Source organism: Rana temporaria, chromosome 2 (genome assembly GCF_905171775.1).
Source record: "Rana temporaria chromosome 2, aRanTem1.1, whole genome shotgun sequence".
Lineage (NCBI taxonomy): Eukaryota > Metazoa > Chordata > Amphibia > Anura > Ranidae > Rana > Rana temporaria.
The window spans coordinates 220,605,865-220,630,965 of NC_053490.1; the positions used below are offsets into that span (position 1 = coordinate 220,605,865).

At 45.7% G+C, this 25,101-nt stretch overlaps 1 protein-coding gene across 1 annotated transcript in view; it reads left to right on the forward strand.

Annotated features, from left to right (window-relative positions):
* The first annotated feature begins 17,662 nt into the window (after positions 1-17,662).
* LOC120926499 (E3 SUMO-protein ligase RanBP2-like) overlaps positions 17,663-25,101 on the forward strand; it is a 153,456-nt gene continuing 146,017 nt past the window's right edge. The window contains exons 1-3 of the mRNA XM_040336469.1: positions 17,663-17,856; positions 24,316-24,383; positions 24,693-24,804. Coding sequence (XP_040192403.1) covers positions 17,785-17,856; positions 24,316-24,383; positions 24,693-24,804 — 252 coding nt within the window. The 5' untranslated portion in view covers positions 17,663-17,784. The remainder of the gene's footprint in view (positions 17,857-24,315; positions 24,384-24,692; positions 24,805-25,101) is intronic.

Below are 25,101 nucleotides of genomic sequence, written 5' to 3' on the forward strand. Positions count from 1 at the left end.
TTACTGCCACCTATATGGCACGCGATCGGACATTCCGACAACAAAACCGTGGATTTTCTTCCGGCTCTTCTGCTTGATTCCGAGCATGTGTGGAATTTTGTGCTTCGGAATTGTGTACAGATGCTCGGAATTTCCGACAACAAGTTTTGCTGTCTTAAATTCCGACAGCAAATGTCCGATGGAGCCTACACATGGATGAAATTTTCGACAACACGCTCCCATCGAACATTTTGTTGTCGGAAATTCCGAGCGTGTGTGCGCAGCATTAGGAGATTGGGACACTGGCAAACAGAAAAGCTTGTATACCACTACTGGTGTTTTTTACCCTGGTGACTTCAGTCAAGATCCATTTTTCTATGCATAAGATTGAGCTGGTCTCTACATAGCAGTTATCCAGCAGCTTTGGAGGCCCCACCTTGACATCGCTCGACTGGGTGTAGTGCTAGCCTGGATTGTGACCTTTTGGGCACTGGGCTCTGCATTGGGGCACTCTTCCAAACCTCGGTGTACTGTGTTGGCTGTGGAGTGCTATCAGGGTCCAAAACTGGGGAACAACTCAAGGTATGAACCCTGTCTCTGAAGACTTGGTAAGGTTGGTCGAACTGAAGCACTGGGAGCTACTTTACTGTTGCACCATTGGGAGCTGTTTTTAATTTCCCACCTGTGCTGGTTTACCTTGATAAGTGTTGAGACTGGGGGATTGAGAACCTAGCTTCATTTGTTGGGTGTTTTCAGAACTCTTTCCTGCCATTCAGGATCATCCTCCTGCTGCTGCTCCTAAGGCACTACATGAATTTTGGGTCTTCAGTCAATTTAAAGCGGGGGTTCACCCTATAAACCCCAAAAAAAATATTTTTTTTTCTTCTACCATAAAATCAGGCATTTTCGCGCGAGCTACAGTATGCCTGTCCCGATTTTTTTTTTTTTTTTTTTTTTTTTTTTTTTTTTAATCCCCGTACTCACCGTGTACTCGTACATCGAAGATACCGACTCCCCTCGGGGAATGGGCGTGCCTATGGAGACGGAGGATGATTGACGGCCGGCTCTGGCGCGTCACGCTTCTCCGGAAATAGCCGAAATAGGCTTGGCTCTTCACGGCGCCTGCGCATAGCCTGTGCGCAGGCGCCGTGCCGAGACCTACTCCGGCTGTCTTCAGGGAGAGTGACGTGCCAGGGCCGGCCGTCAATCATCCTCCCTCTCCATAGGCACGCCCATTCCCCGCGGGAGCCGAAATCTATAATGTACGAGTACACAGTGAGTACGGGGGTAAAAAAATCGGGACAGGCAATACTGTAGCTCGCGCTACAATGCCTGTCTCGATGGTAAAATCGTGTCACTGAGGGTGAACCACCGCTTTAAACTGCCCACATACAGTGATCTGGTTACATCAGGCCACCTTAAGAGCCCTTTCACACTGAGGCGCTGCAAAAACGCCCTAAAACCCCTTTAGCACTATTGCCGTGTTATTACCATGTTTTTAGGGCGCTAGTGGTAAAATTAACGCAACGCTGCAGGCGTTTTAAGAGTGTTTTTCCAGCGTTATTGAAGCATAGGCAATTTCAGTCTTGCTGTTGTAGATGCTGTGTTTTTTTGTTTTTTTTGCTTGCATGTTTACATTTTTAGGAGATCATGTGACTTTTCTACAGCTCAGCGCGGATTATGCGCTATTCAGGCGTTTTTACAGCACTTTCAATTCATTTCAATGAAGAGGGGCGTTTTTGGAGTGTTTTTTTTTCAGCGCCCAAAAGCTGTTTCAAAGATGCTGCTTGCTTGACTTTTCTCAACGCCCCACCAGCGCAACGCCTCAGTGTAAAAAGGGTCCATTGAGATGCATGGAGCGTTTTAAGAGCGCTATTTTTAACGCTAAAACGCTGTAAAAATGCTCCAGTGTGAAAGGGGTCTAAACTGTCATCAGCACTTACTGCCCAGGTTTGTGATTTTATGCAGGTGCAACATGTCTTCACTAAGACATACAGTGGATATTCCCGCTGCCAGGGGTGACCTCACATATGCTCCCCTAATGGTTCTGTAGGCATTTTATCTATTAGACTTCCATGTCTACTGTGGACTTTCTTTTGAGGACAGCTTGTGGCCAGTTACTAGGACAATCTGTCCACAGAAGCTCCAAGCACTCCAGTGTCATCTTTGTCAGTCTACCTCCTAAACTTTCTAAACTCCAAGATCAAACACAGCCTGGGGGCCCAATCGCATGCTCTGATTCTGAACCCCAACAATCCTCCTTGGAAGAGGCTGATATTGAGATAACCTCTTGCTCAGCTGTCCCTCTGTAGTCATCTGATAAGGCAGTTTCCAAGGTATATCCCTCTGCACTTATCCTTAAGGGGGCGTTTTCTATATTTGGGTACTGTTACCTTTGTGGTATTTGCTACTCATGAGTCCTATCCTCTCCCATGGGTTTTCCTTACCTACAAGGTAATTAAAAAAATTTGGTTCAGACTGGTTCATTCCCGATGAGGTTCTGTCCATTCGGCATTCCCCAGAAGTACAGTTGTGCTCATAAGTTTACATACCCTGGCAGAATTTTATGATTTCTTGGCCATTTTTCAGAGAATTTGAATGATCACAAACTTTTTTCTTTCACTCGTGGTTAATGTTTGGCTGAAGCCATTTATTGTCGATCAACTGTGTTTACTCTTTTTTTAAATCATATTGTCAACAGAAACTACCCAAATGAACCTGATCAAAAGTTTACATTTGGCCGGCTAACATGCACACAAGTTGACACAAAGGGGTTTCAATGGATATTAAAGCTAACCATCCTCACATGTGATCTGTTTGCTTGTAATTAGTGTGTGTGTGTGTGTGTGTGTGTAAAAGGTCAATGAGTTTCTGGACTTCTGACAGACCCTTGCATATTTTATCCAGTGCTGTACTGATGTTTCTGGATTCTTAGTCATGGGGAAACCAAAAGAATTGTCAAAGGATCTGCAGGAAAAGGTAGTTGAACTGTATAAAACAGGAAAGAGATATAAAAAGATATCCAAGGAATTGAGAATGCCAATCGGCAGTGTTCAAACTCTAATCAAGAAGTGGAAAATTAGGGGTTCTGTTGAAACCAAACCACGGTCAGGTAGACCAACTAAAATTTCAGCCACAACTGCCAGGGAAATTTGTTCAGGATACAAAGAACTCGCAACTAACTTTAGACCCCTTTCACACTGAGGAGTTTTTCAGGCGGTACAGCGCTAAAAATAGCGCTGCTATACCGCCTGAAAAACTCCTGCACTGCATACTCAATGTGAAAGCCCGAGGGCTTTCACACTGAGGCGATGCGCTGGCGGGAGAGAAAAAAATCTCCTGCCAGCAGCATCTTTGGAGCGGCGTGTATACCGCTTCGTCATACCGTCATACCGCTTCGTCTTTTAAAACAATGGGAAACCGCGGCAATACCGCCCGCAATGCGCCTCTGCCTCTGGAAATTTGGTCAAAATTGATGGCAAGATGAAGGCAGTATGTCATCAAAAAATACTGGAGGAAAATTTGAAATTTATTATGCAAGAAGCTATGCATGGGATGTATTTGGACATTCCAACATAACAATGATCCAAAACACAGGCTGGGGTGATTTGGGGCAGGCTGGGGGGGTGGCACAGGGCATCTTAGAACTCTATGCAGTGACACTGTACAGTGTTTAGAATAACTTGCATAGCATGCCTCATGCCTGCAGATGAAGACCCGTGCAGGGCTGCTGTGTCCTCGCCTCTATCTGCTTCAGCAGCGGCATCATCCATAGTGAAGGAGTCTGTGGGTGGAGAGGAGGATGCAGCCACACCCCCAGCCCCGCCCAAAAAAAACTCTGGCTAACTCTGGGATATTAGCTTGACTGAGGAATGTTACAGGCAGCCTTCCCGCACGGCTGGATGCCCTGCTCGCACCGCTCCAATCAATACAGTACATTGTTTAGCGGCACGACGGCCCCAGTGACCCCATAGCAACGCCACTGCCTGAAAGTCCTCCGATTCCCTGGGTTCAAACATTTTTTCCCTTTAGAAAATAATGACAATAATGAAATACACCAAAATGAGTTAAATCAATAAAAGTTTACTCAATAGGATAAACGGAAAAATAACCAAAGGATAAACTTGAGCTCAACTCCAACAAAGAGAGTTCTTGGTGAAATGCAGCTTTGATGATTTCAGCATACAATTCCCTAAAGCGTGTTCTAATGTGGGGTTTTGTCTCAAGTGTTCTTTTTTGTTTTTGTATAGTTTTTATGTATAATAAATATTTTTTTTTTTAATTTTGCGTTTTGTCATCAGTACCGAGAAATTCCAATCACTATGTCCTTTCTAGGTTACTATTTATGGGTATAGGCGGTACTAGCAGCTGCCACCCTATGCTTGCCTAGGCTAATTCTTTACAATTCTCATGGATGATGGTACTAATTTATCTAATTATTAATTAGTTTTAAATGAGGCTATACTCACATTTTAGTAGTCCAGTTTTGTGTGAAAAATCTGTGTTATCTTCAGCTAGCTTTTGAGTACTTAAAGTGATTGTGAGGCCGGGTTCACACCTATGTGAATTGAATGCGCGTTTCACCGCATTCAATTCGCATAGCAGGAGAATGTGACTGGCTCTCTATGGAGTCGTTTTATATATCTCCGCAGCGGGTCCGGTGCGGTGTGCCGGAAAAACATGTGCCTTTTTTGGTGCGTTTCAGGTTTGATTTCAGCCCAAAATTCGCGCTGAGATCGGACCTGAACTGGTAAACCAGCACGCACCGGACCCCTGCTGTGCGCCGCATGCGGAGAACCCGGCCTAAAGGCTTGTTTTTTGTTATATAACAAACATGTAATACTTGCCTCCTCTGTGCAGTTGGTCTTGCACAGAGCAGCCTGGATCCTCCTTTTCTTGGGTCCCTCTTTGCTGCTTCTAGCTTCTACCTCCTTTAAGTGCCCCTCAACCAGCAGCTTGCTACAGGGGGCACCCAAACCCGAGTCAGAGCTTTGTGTATCCATTCAGACACGGAGCCCTGACCTGGCCTCCTCTCTCCCCTGATTGGCTGACTGACTTTGATTGACAGTTACCATGGGAGCCAGTGGCGCTGCTGCTCTGTCTTAGCCAATGAGGAGGAGTGTACTGGATGGCTGAGGGGATCGTGGACATCACTGGAGAGAGAAGGGGTGCAGGTAGGTAATTAGGGGGGTGCTGCTACACACAAAGTTTTTTTATCCTAATACATAAACTGCATTAAGATAAAAAACCTTTTGCCTTTAAAACTCCTGTAATTGCATGCAAACAATACTCCTTGCTAAGATAGAGTAGCTGTTCCAATAGATTATGTGTAGCAATAAACAATATTCTTGTGCAACCAGAATTGTAATTGAATTCACAGTGATCACTGACTTAAAGAGATTAAGGTTTGTGGAACTACAAGCAACAGAAGATCGATGAATGGCATGGATGTCTGTGTAAAATGTCCATGATATACTGGACCAAATCTTGGCATTAAAGATGACAAAGAGTGTAGGAAACAAATATGTCTATACACAGTGTTTGTTGAATTGGGCAATCGCCCGCTCACCACAATGGAACAGGAGATGCTAATGACTCTGATGAGGATGATGATGATCTCTCAAGTGTATGGCTCAAGGGATGACCTCCGGCCTCACACCAATCTAATAACTCTGCAGGGTGGATTGGACAGAGACGACCTCCAGGCTGCCACCGAACGGTGGAGAGGGGACTGTCTTCAGATGTCCTTCCAGATATCTGCTGGGTAAATCTGTTAAAGTAGGCTGCAACAGCAGCAGCTATTCTGTAGCAGATTTCCTGCATACAGATCAACGCTGGTCCCGAGAGAGCGTGCCAGGCCCCAGCCTTGCTTTTTATAGTTTCTCCGAGCGATCTGCTCTTCTCCACTAGCCTGCTGGTAGTTGCAGTCTCACATAATGCAGCCAAAGGGTGAATCCTTTCCAAATGGACTACATGTCCCTAGATGCCTTGCTCTACCTCTAATCAAAGAGTCCCAGAACAGCAAAACTAGAACACTAGAGGGAAACCGCTCCTCGGTAACAGCGTTACACAGATTCTTCTGATTGCAGGGAAATGTAGGTATCCAGCTACTGGCTACTGTAGTGACAGATACCCAGGTGGCAGACAAACACTTGATTAGAAAAAGGTGGAATTATAGGATAACCGTGTTCCAATGTCCTGGGGACAAAATTGCAAACAATATAAACTTTAATGCAAATAATAAATTAAAGGGACTTAAACAGGAAATATCCATAAAAACAATGTTTTTTTTTATTATACAGTGATATTTAAAGGTTAAGTACACTTTTACAAAACAAAATGCATATTCTTTTATTTGCTGGTTTTCAGTTTTTGATTTGTGACAGCGGGTGTAGGGAAAAGATCCCCAACACACTGCACAAGGGTGGGAAGCAAGCATATACTGAATGTGTTATTTGTTACACCTTAGATATGGGTGTAACATGTTCAGAAAGGTGAACTTATCCTTTAAAGGTGCTGGATTGAACCAGCTCATAATACATACCGGTAGTTAAAATCTGAAAGATTGTGTGCATGTGACAACAATATCACAAATTCTCCAAAAATATGGATTGTATGGGAGGGTTGCAAGAAAAAAGCCACCCCTCAAGAAAGGCCACATGTAGTCACGACTGAGCTTGACCAAAACACACCTTGAAGATTCTGAAGCCACGTGGCAAAAGGTGTTAGGGTCAGATGAGACTAATATTTAATTATTTGGTCTCAACACCAAACTGGCAGAAATTCAATACAATTCACCATCCAAATAACACCATTCCTACAGAAAAGCATGGAGGGGGTAATATCCTGTTATGCTCTACAGCTGGGACTGGAACACTTGTCAGGACAGAAGGAAGAATGGATGGGGCAAAATACTGTCAAATTCTTAAAGAAAATCTGCTGCCCTCTGCCAAAAAGTTGTCAATGGGAAGGTTTACCTTCCAACATGACAATGACCCCAAGCACACAGCAAAAATGACCACACAGTGGTTGAAGGAGAAAAAGGTGAATATCTTTGCATGGCCTAGTCAGAACCCCTAAAAAAAATCTGTGGAATGACTTGAAGACTACAGCCCACAAATGGTCACCATCAAATTGAACTGAACTTGAGCAGTTCTGCAAAGAAGTGTGGGCAAATACTGCAAAGTCTTTAAATTAGTAGAGACATCCCAACAGAAGAAAGGCCCTTTCACAGTGCCAGTGCCCCAAAAATGCTGATAAAACGCTGCTAAAACTAGCGGCGCTTTACCAGCGTTTCTTGGGCACTAGTGGGACGCTTTTAACCCCTGCTAGCGGCCGAATAAAGAGTTAAAAGCTCTTACAAAGCACCACTGCCGAGACGATTTGCAGGCGCTGCCCATTGATTTTAATGGGACGTGGCGCTTTAGGAGCGGTGTATACAGGGCCGTTTGAAGGAATTTGGGGGCCCCAAGCACCCCCCCCCCGCACGCAAAGCCTACGTTAGTGCTACAATAATTTTTTACACCCATGTTCTTACTCCTCCCCCCCTCCCTAGTCCCTATGTTTTTCTATTCTCACCTCCCCTTCTTCCCTGTAGGCAGCCGCTGTAGCGTGGCCGAGCTCCTCTTCCTCCTGTCAGTCCGGTGTTCTATCATTATGGGTCCCCAGTCCCCTATCAGATAGTACCCGGGCCGGGTACCGCGCGGTACAGGAGATTTAGTTTCCTGTGTTCCTGGCCGGACTGAAGGAAAGTGAGCACTCAGTGTGCATTTCCTGTCAGTCCGGCCGGGAACAGGAAATTGAATCTCCTGTACCACGCACGGTACCCGGCCGAACTGACAGGACTCCAGGAGGAAGGAAGAGGAGCTCGGCCACACTACAGCCTGGGAAGGCGAAGTTGGGGGCCCCAGGCCAGCTCGGGGCCCCAAGCAATTGTTTGTTTTGCCTGTCCTGTAGCGACGGGCCTGGGTGTATGTATACACCGCTCTTAAAGCGCCTCAAAGAAGCTGCTTGCAGGACTTTTTTGTACGTCCTGCCAGCGCAGCGCCCCACTGTGAAAGCACTTGGGCTATCGCACTGGGATTGCAGAAGAGGCTTTTTACAGGCGCTATTTTTAGTGCCAAAGCACCTGAAAAACGCCTCCAGTGTGAAAGGGGTCTAAAGGCTGTAATTAAAGCAAAAGGTGGTTCAACAAAATTCTGCCACAAGGTGTGATCCTTTTTCCAACTCATGATTCTGTTTTTGAATTTTTAGCTGACATGTTGGTGTTAGATCTTTCAATTGGATGTTATGTGTTGTACTGTGTAAATACAGCTGCATAAAACAAAAATAGTGTCTGTCTTCGCTTCAGTCGGCTAAGCAGCAAAACGTGATTATTTTAACCACTTAAAGACCGCCCACCACATATATACTGCGGCAAGGCGGCTCTTTTGCACGAAACAACGTACCTGTACGTCGTTTCATGCAATAGATCGTGTGGACGTGCATGCCGGCTGGAGGAGCCGATGTGCATGCCCGTGACCACGGTACAGAGAGGCAGAACGGAGATCTGCCTATGTAATCAAGGCAGATCCCCTTTCTGACAGGGGACAACATGGAGATCTGCTGTTCCTAGTGATAAAGAACAGTGATCTCTGTGTTGTTCCTGTCAGCACTTCCCCCACACAGTAAGAAAACATACTGAGGGAACACATTTAACCCTTTGATCGCCCCTGGTGTTAACCCCTTCCCTGCCGGTGTCGTACTGTAATCAGTGTACTTTTTTTAGCACAGATCACTGTATTGGTGTCACTGGTCTCCAACAAGTGTCACTTAGGGTCAGATTTGTCCGCCACAATGTCGCAGTCCTGCTACAAATCGCTGATCGCTGCCATTACTAGTTACAAAAAAAGTTCATAATCTATCCCGCACAAACCAATCAATTAAACCATTTTGTATACGGCACAGTCCACCCTTGGCGTCTTTATCCGGGGGACACATCTCCCTTTTGTTCTTCCCCCGGGGGGTTCTCTTTTTTGTATGACTCTATTTACTAATTAGGTGACTTCTGAAGGCAATTGGTTCCACTAGATTTTAGTTAGAGGTATCAGAGTAAAGGAGGCTAAATGCACATGATTGCCACACTTTTCACATATTTATTTATCATTTTTTTCCACTTCACAATTATGTGCCCCTTTGTGCTGGTCTATCACATAATATTCCAATAAAATACATTTACATTTTTGGTTGTAACAGAACAAATTGTGGAAAATTTCAAGGGGTATGAATACTTTTTCAAGGCACTGTATGTGCAGTAAATAGAATTCATTTATGGATAAAAAGCAATCCACTCACATGTAGTAGAATAAAAATCGCATGTCAGAAGCTCTGTTGCTCTCATTCAGAAACCCTGGCTGTGCAAAGAAGAGCAGAAGCACCAAATAACCGAGGATATACTGGCTCTTGAGCCGATCTGACAGCGTGGGAACTTTGCCGATGATGTCACAGGCTGGGAGGCCTGAAGGTGGGGTGGTTACTTGTTTTAAGGTGGTAACACTTTTTTTTTTCAAGCCTCTGGAGGGACAGTTGGCACTCAAGTAGACGTCAAATGGCAATTGCCCTTTACTGAGATAACGTGAAACAGTTAAAAAAACAGCCAATGCATTTCGGCTGTCAGGTCTTAACCTTTTTGCGTCGAGCACATGCAAATATGTGGCCTCTCAGCGACAGGGCCTTGGCGCTGAGCGGCCACATATTTGCACAGAATGCAAGAGCTGTAAATAGAGCACGTGCCCTGCGCGCTCCCGGCAAATTACTGGCGGCTAACGGAAGCCTCCCATTCGTTGTTTGCGATCAGAAGCTTTCTGATCATGTGACTGCCATAACAGCCAATCACAGCGGTCACATAACCATAAGCCCCACCATTCTAAACCCCTAACCACTTCCTGCCGGGATGGATGTCCTCCGGTTTCAGTGGTTATACCAGGATGATGCCTGCACCTACAGGCATCAACCCATTATCGCTCTCTTCAGCCGGCGAATCGCTTCACCGTAAGAACAATCATAGCGGAGGTTCAGCCACTTGATTGTTCTTATAGGCAGTGGGAGGGGACGTCCCCCCCCTTCCCGCTGCCTACCGGCTCGCCCATGTGATCAGAAAGCTGGAGAAGGAATCCACCAGTGTCGAAAGTTGACCATAGAGATTTCCGGGAACACGTGATCCCCGGTCATCTCTATGCCTCTCTTATGACACCACGCACGACCTGGCTATTTTAAATGGAAAGTATAAAAATCAAAAGATTTTAATAAAAAAAAAAATGAAAAAATTTTTTTTTTTCCGTCCCTGTCCCCCAAGCTTGTGCGCAGAAGTGAATGCACATGTGAGGTATCGCCTCAACCGTTAGAGTGAAAGCAATGATTCTGTACCAAGACCTCCTCTGTAACTCTAAACAGGTAACCTGTAAAAAAAAATATGTTGCCTATGAAGATTTTTGAGTACCGAAGTTTTGCGCCATTCCACTGTGTGTGCAATTTTTAAACATGACATTTTAGGCAAACATTGAGCAGGCGAACCCTAGACCCCAACGAATGGTCATTGAACCAGTCAGTGTTTTACTGGATATGCAGACAGTGGGGATATCCAGATCTGGATCTGATGACGTTTCTTAGCAAGGGCAAGGTTCCAGGAAGCAGAAGCAATAGATGCTCTCAACGTCAGATGGATCTACAAACTAGCGTATGTATTTCCTCGGATCCCCATAATCTTCAGGCTACTCAACAGAATAAGAACACACTTAGGGGTGGTGATAGCGATAATCCCAATGTGGTCACGCAGGCCGTGGTTCCCATTGCTGCAGTCATTGGCAGTGGATCCACCCATACCCCTCCCAAATACAGCAGTGGTGAAAACACTGTTGAAGGCAAGGGCATTCACCACTAACCAGACCTATTCAAGAATATGGGAAGTATTCATGTCCTTTGCGGAGGCACAATAGTTTGACCCTAGAACACCATCAGAACCACAAGTTCTAAGTTTCCTTCAAACAGGTTTAGACAAAGGTTTCAGTGTCAGCACACTGAGGGTACAGGTCTCAGCCCTATTGGTACTGTCAGGAGTGAAATGGGCATCACGGTGTTTGATCCGCCAATTTCTAAAAGCATGCACTATGGAAACAAAAAACAGAAACATTTTGCGCTGTCTACAAAAGGTGCGCAGCTACAAAACCAATAGACAAATGGAAAAACAGTATATAAAATATATAAATGTAGTGAAACTATTAAAGAGTACACCAAACTAAATACAATGTACATATATAGGTGATTGAATATTGAAAAGTGCACCAAACTAAATACTATGGGCCAGATTCAGAAAGACTTACGCTCTCGTATCTAATGATACGCCGTGTAAGTCCACGGATGCGCCGTCGTATCTATGCGCTGTATTCACAGTACAAGATACGCCTGAATTTTGGCTTCCTACGACCGACGTAAGTCTCCTACGCCGTCGTATCTTGGGTGCATATTTACGCTGGCCGCTAGGGGCGCTTCCATTGATTTACGCGTCGAATATGTAAATGACCTAGATACGCCGATTCACGAACGTACTTGCGCCCATCGCAGTAAGCTACGCCATTTACGTAAGGAGTACGTCCGACGTAAAGATAAACCACCAAATAGCTGGTCTAAGTCGTGTAGGGTATGGACGTCGGAACTGCCGTCGGATTTTACGTAGTTTGCGTAAGTCGTACGTGAATGGGGCTGGGTGTAGGTTATGTTCACGTCGTTGCCATTGAGCCGTCGTATCTTAGGGCGTAAATTCGACGTGATTCTGAGCATGCGCGCGCATGCGCCGTTCGTACGGCCATGCATTTACATGGGGTCACGGCTAATTTAAATACAACACGCCCACTACCTGCCTACTTTGAATTAGGCGGGCTTACGCCGGCCTATTTACATTACGCTGGCGTAAATATGGGAGCAAGTGATTTGTGAATACTCAGCTTGCCTCTCAATGTTACGTCGGCGTATCGCATATGAGATGCGCTACGCCCGCTCAACGATACGCCAAGCTACCTGAATCTGGCCCAATGTAGTACATAAATAGGTGAATATATGTCCAAAAAAATCTGCATAGATACAGGGGCAGATTCACATAGATTTAGAAAGGCGCAGCGTATCAGAGATACGCTACGCCGCCGTATCTTACCTGGCTTTAAGTCGAATCCAGGAAGATTTTGCACCGTAAGTTACGGCGGCGTAGTGTATCTCTCGGCGGGTAATTCAAATCGGCGGGTAGGGGGCGTGAATCATTTAAATGAAGTGCGTCCCCGCGCCGATTGAACTGCGCATGCTCCGTTTAGAAATTTCCCGCCGTGCTTTGAGCGAAATGACGCCGCAACGATGTCATTTTTTGAACTTCGACGTGACTTACGTCCATCCCTATTCACGGACAACTTACGCAAAAAAAAATTTCAAATTTCGACGCGGGGAACGACGGCCATACTTTAACATGGCAAGTCTATCTATACACCGCAAAATAGCAGCTTTAACTATGCGCCGGAAAAAGCCGACTAGAGACGACGTAAGAGAATGCGACGACCGCACGTACGTTCATGGATCGTCGGAAAAAGCTAATTTGCATACCCGACGCTGAAAACGACGCGAACTTCACCCAGCGGGTGCCAAAGTATTGCATCTAAGATCCGAAGGCGTACGAAGCCGTACGCCTGTCGGATCTTACCTAAATGCCGTTGTATCTTGGTTTGAGGATTCAAACTAAAGATACGACGTGGGAAATTTGAAAGTATGCCGGCGTATCAGTAGATACGCCGGCGTACTTGCTCTGTGAATCTGCCCCACAGTCTTTGTGACAAGTGATATTCCAAATAGCGAGTGAAAAGTGCTCCCTTGATCCAATCGTGAAAAACACCAGGGTAGGAAAAAGCCATCACCAAATGAAGAGAGGCTTACCGGACAGATTGAACCCTAAGGAACATATGTTCACAGGGTCAATCAAGCATATGTGAATCTGATAGACCAATCGAATGCTGCAGCTTACAAGCGGTTTCCAAGGACTCCAAATGGCAGTAACCAAGAGTGAATGATATGCGCATATATGTGATGACTCAGCAGAAGGTAAAAAAAAACAAGGCCAATCGAAGGATAACCAGAATAGAAAAAATAAAAAAACACATAGCGTAATACTGTATAGCAAATGTATTTAATGTAGGTTGGAAACACTTACATTATAAGTAGAAATATGCGCTGATCAGATAAAAAGTGGCAGCAGTAGGGTACCCATAATAGTTTGACCCTAGAACACCATCAGAACCACAAGTTCTAAGTTTCCTTCAAACAGGTTTAGACAAAGGTTTCAGTGTCAGCACACTGAGGGTACAGGTCTCAGCCCTCTCGGCACTGTCAGGAGGGAAATGGGCATCACTGTGTTTGATCCGCCAATTTCTAAAAGCATGCACTAGAATTTGTCCTGTGGAAAGATCGTATGTCCCACCATGGGACCTTCAAGTAGTGTTAGACCTTGTATCACAAGAGGCCTTTAATAAAGGACAGTCTACGTCGTTAGGACACTGGCGTCATGGCTAGTTAAGGTCATAAGGAGAGCTTATGTGACAAAAGATCTAGAACCTCCAGCAGGGCTTAGGGCTCATTCCACGTGTGCTATGGCAGCATCATGGGCGAACTTCAGGGGAGTCACCCTCAAACTCATCTGTAGGGCCGCAACTTGGGCGACCTTCAACACATTTCTAAACCACTATAAAGTGGATCCGGCGGCTTTAACAACAGTACATTTTGGTCGCGCGATATTACAGGGAGTGACATGAAGTAATGTCACAGATAAGTAAAGATACATAGTACGGTAGTATATGTATATAAAATAAATAGTACAGCATTACCCACCCGTCTGGTCTGGTGATTTGGTACATCCCATACGTATATGCTGTCATGCTGTGTCAGGATAAGGGAAAATGTTATACTTGCCTAACGGTAATTTTCCTTTCCTGATGCAAGCATGACAGCATATAGGTCCCCTCCCCCCCAAAAAAAGAAAAAAAAAAAACACGAAAATATAATAAAGGCCTTCGCAGTGATACTAAATTATGAGAATACTGCAGGAAGGGAGGAGACCTACTTTTATAGTATAACTGGTCCTGATTGGGCAGGGAGGTGGAGCCTTCCTATACGTATATGCTGTCATGCTTGCATCAGGAAAGGAAAATTACCATTATGCAAGTAGAAACATTTTCCCTTTTTCTTGCAAGCACTAATGAGAGGGCACTGATGGGCAGCACAAGGGTTGCCACCTCATCCCTTTAAAACCGAACACATTTTCTTTACAAGGGTTCTGTGGCTAATTGAGGTGGCAATTAAATTCGCTAAGCCAAGGGGCACGCTGACAGCAGGAATAAAATTGTGCAAGTTCAGCTAAACTCGCACAATTTCATACCCGCATCGCAGCTTCTGTAAACATCATATACAGCTTCTGTGCCCACCATATACAGGTTCTGTGAACATTATATACAGCCTGTGCCCATCATATGCAGCTTCTGTGAACATCATGTACAGCCTCTGTGGCAGGCAGGGCGGTGAGGTTGGCACACAGGACACATGGCAGGCAAGGCGGTGAGGTTGGCACACACAGGACACATGGCAGGCAAGGTGGAAACATTCAATTTTTTAATTGTCATGTCATGTCATGTTCTCTATTCAATTTTTTAATTGTCATGACAGTCATGTCATGTTCTCTATTGCAATTGTTCATAAACCTCTTTAAAGAGTTCAACCCATTTAAAAGTCAGCAGCTACAAAAAGTTTTGAGAAAAGCACTGGCCATCATGCGGCCTCTTCTGTATGCATCCGCCCCTTGTTGTATTCAATGAATAACCTGCCCCGAGCATCGGGAGCGTGCAGCAGCATTTGCGTGTTAATTGTGCAGGTGCCGTGTTCAGCTGAAGAACAGCTGTTCATCCTCGGAGATTCCTGTGCAATCCAGCCCGGGCATTATCCGACAGGGGGCCCATCTCGTCAGAACACCGGCGCCAGGAGAGGAAGTGGGAGCTGGGTACCTGTGGAAACTAGGTACTTGCTCCTCCCCCTCCCCCAAAAAATGACATGCCAAATGTGCCATGTCAGGGGGTCATGAGTACTTTACCACTTGCCGACCGCTGCACGCAGATGTACGTCCACACAATGGCACGGGCAGGCAAATTAGGCGTACCTGTAAGTCCCTCGCGGGTCCCTGGAACTCGATGTTCCCGTGCGGCCCGCAATTGCGGTTGGCAAAGGCAGAACAGGGGGATGCCTTTGTAAACAAGGCATTCCCCTATTCTGCCTAGTGACATGTCATTGACGGCTTTTCCCCCATTATTGCTGTCTGGGAACTTTTAGGCACCCCCAGGTCGCTAGGTGGCAGCAGTAGAGTCAGGGTCGTGTGGATACTTCTCCTCGGCAGCCAATCAGATGGGTTGATCGCCTCGCTGTGCATGCTGGGGAGGGGTATTTAGGGGGCAGACGCCTTTGGTTTTGCGTTGTCGCCTTGCCGTCATCCACCTGGGCAGTCGTCCCACCACCCCCCCCGTGTGTAGCCCTCCTGGCCGGGGTGTGTGTGTTGCAGTGTTCCTGGCTCCGGGACCACGTTGGTCCGGAGCATCAATCTACCTTGTAGACTCAGTAGGTAGACTGAGTCTGCAATTTACAAGTGGTCCTGGGCTGTCCGTCCCATGGGAGGAAGCCGATCGATGGAGAGCCTATCTGGGGGATACCGAGCACGAGGCTGGTGTCTCAGGAGAGGCCTACTTGCTCATCGAAGGACACTTTGTTTCTGAGAGGCTGGACGATGGTCGCCTATCAGTTCCTGACATAACTAAAGCTGTTTGAAGGAGATCCGGGTGCTGAATCCAGTTGAGAAGGATTTTGGACCAAAATTATCTCCACCTTTAGGAGGGTCTGTGGCAGAGACTTCACCCTAAAGTTTCAGAGTGACACTCTGGCTGCTAGGTTGGTGAGCGAGGCCTATCCAGATGCACTATACCCACTCTGGCTAGAGTGGCAAAGAAAGTTGTTGTTGGAAGCAGGACTGTTTCCAGGAACCAGTTACACCTGAATCTGTCACCTTCCATTTCTTCTATCCCTTCACCTTTTCTACTATTTACCATTTTTACCCGTTGGGACATTGACTTTATTGCAGCTCTCATCCAGTACCCTAGACGGCGGGACGATAGAGGTAACGTGCCACCCAAATCAAACCAGCAGCTCCTTGGGAGGGGGGGGGGGTAGTGCTACATATATTTTTGGGGGATATTTATTATAGCAAAAGGTAAAAAATATTATTTCTTTTTTTTCAAAATTGTCGCTTTTTTTGTTTATAGCGCAAAAAATAAAAACCGAAGAGGTGATCAAATACCACCAAAACGAAAGCTCTATTTGTCTGGAAAAAAAGGATGTCAATTTTGTTTGGGAGACACGTCGCACAATTGTCAGTTAAAGCATACCTCCCAACTGTCCCTGATTTCGAAAGACTGTCCCTGATTTGGAGCAATGTTCCTCTGTCCCTCTTTCCTCTTCATTTGTCCCTCATTTAGGTCTTCACTTTTTATCTTTCAAAAAGTGTGTCCCAGTGCCAAACCTTTCGTCCAATTTCTGAATTGCTGCATTTGTAAATTTCAAGAGCCAATAAAAAGGAATAGTAGTGGTAAAAAAAAAAGCACTTATGGTTTAAAGCGGAGTTCCACCCAAAATTGGAACTTCCGCTTATCCCACTCCTCACCCCCTTACATGCCACATTTGGCATGTAATTTTTTTGGGGGGGCTTCAGGAGGAGTGGGACTTCCTGTCCCACTTCCTCCTTCCGCCGAGAGGCTGGTTAGGCGATTAAGCTTAATCGCCTACAGCAGCCCCTCCCTGTAGGCGATCGCCTAGGACACGTCACAGGTCCTAGGCGATCTCCTGTCCAATCAGACGGTGCAGCGCCGGGACGGGCTGCGCGTGCATGCGCAGTGGGTGCCCGGCCGTAAAGCCGAAAGCTGTCATGACCGGGTGCCCACAGTTGAAATGAAGACGCCGGCCGGGGAGGGGGGGAGAGGAGCGGAGCCCCGGCCGGCCCGTCGCTGGAACAGGTAAGTGTATGTTTAATAAAAGCCAGCAGCTACACTTTTTGTAGCTGCTGACTTTTAATAAACATAAATATTGGCTGGAACTCCCCTTTAACTAACCATTTGATTGTATAATTCTCCTTTAAGGGGGCGTGGCAGGGGGTGTGTCGAATGCCTACATACTTTTGCTAATAGGTGTCCCTTGTTCCCATCTCAAAACGTTGGGAGGTGTGGTTAAAGCGATGCAGTGCCAAATCGCAAAAAGTGGCCTGGGCTTTGGCCAGCCAAATGGTCCGGCGTTAAAGCGGAAGTTCCATTTTTAGGTGGAACTTTGCTTTAAATGTCACCTGCTGTGCACAGTGTTTTCAAAATCTGAAGCATATGTTCTATCAGGAAGCCGCTACCCATCACACACAACATGTGGAATGCCTCGCGGCCATGGAACGCATTGTGGAACGCATTGTGAGACGCATCACACATGCGCAGTAGGCCGCAACGTCACTTGACTTGCACTTTGTGATAGAACACCCCCTCCCCTCCTCTCTGTGCTAGATACCGCCCATAACCTCCCCGGGCCCCGGTTTCTTCAAACTGGAAGAAGTGACGTAGCGGAAGTCAGAGCCGTGTAGCCGCCTGAAGTACGTGAGCGCCTTCCGGATAGTGTTGTGTGCGGAGTGCGGCTTACACGGGGCCGTGGTGTGTACACGGAGCGAGCAGAATGAGGCGCAATAAAGCGGAGCTGCAGAAATACATCGAAAATGCCCAGAGCACCGTCTCCTCTCCTCGGGAGGTGAGCCATACACACCCCCCGGCCTTCACTACACCGGCCGGCTCAGAGCCCTCACCCCTATCCTTGTACGCGGGAAGTGCCTTCTTTACCCCCGGGGGGAGCTCTGACCACAAGGATCCCAGCTCTGTGTCTCCAATGAAATGTGTCCTTCCAAAGCAGAAAATAGACCCTTGGTTTCCTTGCTACAGTGCCCTATGGTAGGGGTTGGTATGCCCAAGGGAGAGGGGCTGATTGCTTTCCCCAGAGTTTAGGGAATGAGGTTTACCTCTAGCCAATCATGTATTTGTTTCCCCTTGCATGATTGGGTGTTCTCTGAAAAGAGAAATGTAACCCTTTCATGACTAAGCCCATTTCTGACATTTGGTGTTTAAAAGTTAAAATCCGTATTTGTGCAGTGGTGTTTTAAACGCAACTTTTTGGGGAAAATTAACTTGGGGGGGGGGGGGGGGGGGGGAATGAAAAGGTAAAGTTAGCCCGAATTTCTTTATATAATGTGAGTAAATAGCCGAGTAAATAGATACCAAACATGTCACACTTTTATAATTGCACGCACTCGTGGAATGGCAACAAACTACGGTACCTAAAAATCTCCATAGGTGACGCTTTAAACGCTCGCAGTGATACCTCACATGTGTGATTTAAACACCGTTTTCATATGTGGGCACGACTTCCGGATGCGTTCTCTTTGTTGCGCAGGGAGGGGAGGGCACTTTAAAAAAATGTTTTTTATTTATTTCATTTTATAATACATTTGTTTGTTTTTTTTTTTTTTTTTTTACATTTTGATCACTTTTATTGCTGTCACAACGAATGTAAACATCCCTTGTGACAGTAATAGGTGGTGACAGGTGTTCTTTATGGAGGGATTGGGATCGACCCCCCCCCCCCCCCCCCCCCCCCCAATCCCTCATTTGCACTTCAAAGTATTCAGATCGCTGAAACCGACTATTCTGAATACTGTGTACTTTTTAAATCCGGCGCCATTGGCAGCCGAGTAACCCGAAAGTGACGTCATGACGCCGCTTCCGTGTTTACATTGCGGAGACTGAATCAAAGCAGTTTACGGCTTCATTTTTAGTCTGGGCCTAGACACTTGAGGCGCCGGATCACGGATCGGGTCTCTCAGTGGGACGGGAGGCCTGGTCAGAGCTGCGAGAGGTGGCGGGAGTGGGATGTCCCCTCCCGCTTCTCTGGCATAACAATCGAGCAGCTTTTGGCCGCATTGGTTGTTATGCCTGGGTAGCCAATCGCCGGCTCTAAACAACAGTGCTGCGCTCTGTGAATGGACCGCAGTCTTCTGAGGCCTGTGTAGTGTCCCAGAAGGTGGTGGTGGGGAGACTTCCGACTCGCTTTGCCATGGCGAACTGAGCCAGAAGTGAGATTGGGTACTTGTCAAAACTAGGTACCCGCTCCCCCTCCCCTAAAAGGTGCCAAATGTGGCGGCAGACCAGCTGAGCTTCCCCTTTTGGGTGGAGCTCTGCTTTAAGCTCTGTGAGAATTCCCTTGAAAAATTTCAACTTCAAGGGGCTGTTAAAGATAAAATAAAAAGGAAGTTCTTGCTAAAATTCAAATCCCTGCAGCTATAGACACCCACGATCTATCTGGCCCTGTATAGAAAAGATCAGTGTATTTACCTTTATTTGAAGGTGATACGGCGGAAGCTCTGCAGAGGACACGGCCAACAACAGCTGATATGTCACCCATAGACTTACTATGGGGCCTCCGTTGTCGGGACGTGTCCTCTGCACCCCCCTCCACAGCGAAGATGTGGCCGACAGCTCAGCAGGTGATTGGATCGGATCCCCTGCAGAAAAGGTATGTATACTGATTTTATCTTTACAGGGCTAGATAGGGTAGTGTTAGAATTAGATTGTGGGTGTCCTATAGATGCAGGGATTTTAGTTTTAGCATAGACTTTAGGATCAAAAGTCTTCTGTGTGCAGCAGCCCCCCTAAAACTTGCCTGAGGTTCATCTGTCCAGCCGTCCGATATTCTCCTTTCTGATTGGCTGAAACACAGCAGCAGCGCCATTTGCTCCTGCTGCTGTCAGTCAGCTAGCCAATCAGGGTCGGGTTGGGGCATACAGTCCTGAACGCATATGATCATAAATGCGGGCTTGGTAGAATGTCCATTCACCGCACTTTCCAGTCTGTCGTATATTTTGTCAGGGTACTGGCAGTGGGGCGAGATGCTGCACCTGTGCCTCCCGAGCATGTGAAAATGGCTTGGTTTGCCACACATGGGTGAAAGTGCCGGTGTGTGCCATCATGTGGGAACAGAGACTTGTTACAATATAAAGAGCTGTTGGTTTATTTTTTGTGCTAACTGCATACAGGCAGCCTATATAAGTGAATAACTTAAAGCGGAGGTTCACCCATAGAGAACACATTTTCCCCTTAGATTCCTGCTCGTTTTGTCTAGGGGAATCGGCTAGTTGTTTTAAAATATGACCTGTACTTACCGTTTACGAGATGCATCTTCTCCGCCGCTTCCGGGTATGGGCTGCGGGACTGGGCGTTCCTTCTTGATTGACAGTCTTCCGAGAGGCTTCCGACGGTCGCATCCATCGCGTCACGATTTTCCGAAAGAAGCCGAACGTCGGTGCGCAGTATAGAGCCGCACCGACGTTCGGCTTCTTTCGGCTACGAGTGACGCGATGGATGCGACCGTCGGAAGTCTCTCGGAAGACTGTCAATCAAGAAGGAACGCCCGCTCCTGAAGACCCATACCCGGAAGCCGACGGAGAAGATGCATCTCGAAAACGGTAAGTACGGCTCATATTTTAAAACAAATAGCCGATTCCCCTAGACAAAACGAGCAGGAAGCTAAGGGGAAAAGAAAAAAAAAAAACGAATTGGGTGAACTCTCGCTTTAAAGCGGGGGTTCCACAGCAGATAATTTTTTTTTTTTTGCATTCAATGTGTTTGTAGATCACCAATTAGTACTCGCTTGTTTGGTGAATTCAAACCTCCCCTGTCTGTTTTCGTGCAAAAGATGAACTTTTAAAATCAGCTCTATAAAGTTTCCATTTAGCTTGTGGGCATTGTGAAGCCCACAAGCATTGACTTCCTGGAAGCCGTGGACAGTGTTCTGTTGAAAAAGGCACCCCCGGCGAATAAGGACCCCCCCCCCTGTACTGTGCAGGCGCGTCACGAACATCAACAGAGTTTCCGAAAGTAGTCGAACATGTAAAGCTGCGAGTTAGCTCTACACGGCGCCTGTGCGGTCAGCTCTACGCGGCTCCTAGTCGGCTTTCTGCCAAGGCCATTTGTCAGCTTTCAGCGCTGTCACTCTTTGACAGTTGCGCAGTCGTGCTACACTGTACCTATATGAAATGTTTATCATTTTCACAGAAATAGAGCATTCTTTTGGTAATATTTAATCACCACTGGGGTTTTTATTTTTTGCTAAACAAAGACTGAAAATTTGGAAAAATATTAATATTTTTCATAGTTTGTTATACCAACTTTTTGCAAACAGATAATTTTCTCCTGCGCTGATAGGTGGCACAAATGGGCTCTGATGGCACTGATTTGCAGCACATTCGGCCGCTAATGGGACCTATGTCCCTCTAACGAAAGACGCTGCTTTTCTTTTCCTTCATACTGACAGTGTGAAGGAAGAAAACTATAACCAGCATCTGTTTACCATTATCATCTTTCATTGGCTGACAGCTGATTACATGGTAAAGGGCCTGCTGTGCTTGGCCCTTTACCCGATCTATGATCAGCCAAGTTTCTCAGAGCCCCGGGGAAGTGCGAGAACGGGAGGGCATCTATGGACGCCCTCACAGCAATTTAAGCCTGCGCTGTAACATTCATTCAGGTATAGTGCAGACGGCAAATTGTTGAAAACCACCAAAAGAAAGCTTTATTTGTGTGAAAAAAATATAAAAATTTCATATGGATACTGTGTTGCAATATTGCACAATTGTCATTAAAAGTGTGATGAACAGCATTGAAAGCTGAAAATTGGCTTTGGCAGGGAGAGGGTGAAATTGGTTTATTGGGAATTTTTATTTTTTTATACATCAAGGGATATAGAGTGTCTTTATTTTCATTACAGATTTGGAACACTTTTTTTTACATGCTCTCTACTCAATTTTTCTGGCATTCCATCTTGGCCATTAAAATCCCTGGGGCATCACTTCTGTTTTCTTTCCACATTTTGGGATGTGGCCTGGATTTCCAGTCTATTATCTAGTGGTAGTCACCAACATAATCTTTCTCTTATTTTCATTACAAATGGGGTCATGCTACCATCTTCAGGCGATTGGTCACTGGTAAAAAAAACAAGACAAAGTCCTCTACCATTACACAAGGCTCCAGTTTTTTTTGTTGCTATTGTCCTGAAGGTGGTGGTCACGTCTGCGCAAAATGTAATAGCTAGCTTCTCAACAGTTCCATCGTGGATTAGGAGACCGTTTGTTTCCAGATGTATTGCATATGGCTTTTTGATGCTCAGAGGAATGTTACCTGGATGATATAGGGAGGGCCTAGAAGGTTTCTGTTCTGCCGTTGCTTCAGTGAGTGTGCCATTACTGGCGGCTCCCCTGCGCGGGAGTGATGTCATCGTGGCTCTGGCCAATCACAGCGCCGGAGCCACGATACCTGGAAGTAACTCCCGTGAGAGATGTTGCCGGCCGGAGGGGGGGTGCAAGGACCATTGCGGGGCTTTGAGGTAAGTAATTCATAATGAGCTAGTATGCTATGTCTTGCAGGTTTTATTTTTTTTCTACTAGGGTTTACAACCACTTTAAGCCCACGTTCACACTAAGACCCCTTTCACACTGAGGAGTTTTTCAGGCGGTACAGCGCTAAAAATAGCGCTGCTATACCGCCTGAAAAACTCCTGCACTGCATACTCAATGTGAAAGCCGGAGAGCTTTCACACTGTGGCGATGCAACGGCGGGAGAGGGAAAAAAAACTCCTGCCAGCAGCATCTTTGGAGTGGTGAGAGGAGCGGTGTGTATACCGCTCCTTCACCGCTCCTTCCCATTTAAAACAATGGGAAACCGCGGCAATACCACCCGCAATGCGCCTCTGCTATAACCCTTTATCGGCCGCTAGCGGGGGTTAATACCGCACCGCTAGCGGCCGAATCCCGCGGCAAATCCGACGGTATAGCGCCGCGGCTCCCGCCCCAGTGTGAAAGGAGCCTTGGGGCTGGTTTGAGAAATGTGGAAAATGGCGCCAATAATAATGAAAATTAAAAATTATCAATAAAAAAAATTACAAGTGCAGCTCCAAAAATTAGTGACTAATACAACTGTGAAAGAAAGATACAAAAGGGCGCAGCAAGTGTAAATAATGTCCATATAAACACCAATAAATTATTAGAAAAAAGAAGAAATATGCACGTTGCACTTTCTGAGAGCACGGTGTTTGGAGCTTAAATCTGGAACACGGCAATCTCGCTACCAGTTCTACATTTGCAATTATTTGAACTTTTTTTTGAATCTGCGTGTGTTTTTTTTTATTTTTTTTTTTTATAATTATTGGTGATTATATGGACATTATTTACACTTGTTGCACCCTTTTGTATCTTTCTTTTACAAGGGCCGATTTGAAATCGTGCGGGTTCAGCTGAACTTGAACAATTTCAAACTGACATTTTACTTCGGGGGTGATTTGAAAGATTTCTGTGGATTCATGCACAGTTGTCTATTCAAATTACCCCCGAAGTCGCCAAAAGTAGTACAGGAACTACTTTTGGGAATCTGTGCGGTGACGCAAAGTTGGCTGGTTATAGTGCAGTAGGTGGCAATTTGACATGTCAAAATGGGCCGATGTGAGCTTAGATGAAAAATCCTGTGTGCGGCAACTGCCCCAGCTCCTCCTAATACTTGCCTCTATCCAGCGTTGTCAATAAGTGCCTCTGCCGTCCGGGACTCACCCTCCTAATTGACTGAGACAGCAGCGGCGCCATTGGCTCCTGCTGCTTTCGAAGTCGGGCAATCAGAACAAGGGGAAGGGGACAAATGGATCTGCAGCTTGGGTGCCCCCATAGCAAGATGCTTGCTGTGGGGGCACTCGACAGGAGGGAGGGGCAAGTAGAGCTGAAGAGGGACCTGAGAAGGAGTATCTGGGCTGCTCTGTGAAAAAAACATTTCACGGGGCAGGTAAGTATAACATGCTTGTAGTTCGTTTACAGGAAACTGAATGAGTAACGCCACCATGTGGGCATAGCCCCGCGTGGCTGTGCTGGTTTTGAATTGTGGATGCAGGTGTGAAGAGATGGTAAACATCTAGGTATCTTTTGCGACAGAATCTTGCAACTATCAAGATACATGGATATCCCTGCATTTAATAGTAGATATACTACTCTAAAATAGTTTGTAATCTTCATAATTTTATTTATTGTACATTAGCATAAAATATACAGGTAGCCACAGTTCTTATGTGGAAAATAAGCTTTTCTTTAAAATCTCCCATGATATTTTTTTATTTTTTTTCCAGAAAGCCATGAAAGGATTCCTTTTTGCCAAGTTGTACTATGAAGCGAAGGAATATGATCTCGCCAAGAGGTAAAAAAAAAGAAAGTAATGTTTCAAACGTCAATCATGTTATGCCTATGTTTGTTTGCCTTTAAATGATTTGTCCCTTCCTGACTCCGTAGCTAGGCTGTTAGTTTTTTTGTCTTTATGCTTATGTGGTAGGGGGTCAATCAATGTAATTGCATAATATTTAACTTAAGTACTGCTATAATTGCTCCACAAACTGTATTTTATCTCCTATGCGAATACAGCAATATATACAAGTCATTGTGTATTCTTTAAAAAAAGTTTCAGATTTTAAAATGTAAATTCTTAATGCTTGTTTAATATTTTTTTCAGATGTGTGTCCTCATATATTGATGTGCAAGCAAGAGATCCAAAAGCACACAGGTTTCTTGGTCAGCTTTTTGAGCTTGAAGGAAATGTTGATAAAGCTTTTGGCTGCTACAAGGTACTTCAGCATTATAGTTCAATAATTGTGTGTGTATATAAGAGGAATATTCAAAGTTTTCTGCACTTCTCTTTTTTTTTTTATATTGGTTATACAAAGTGTGGAAACTTTAACAACCCTTTGTATAAATAAATATTTGTCAGAAAAGAAAGCACCATGTTTTCTCATTCTATGTAAGGGCTTCCAAAGCACCCATGGAGTCTCAGGACCTTGGTTTACACCAGTGCGACTTAAAGCGGGGGTTCACCCTAGAATAAATTTTTTTTTTTTTTTTATTCTATCATAAAATTCGGCATC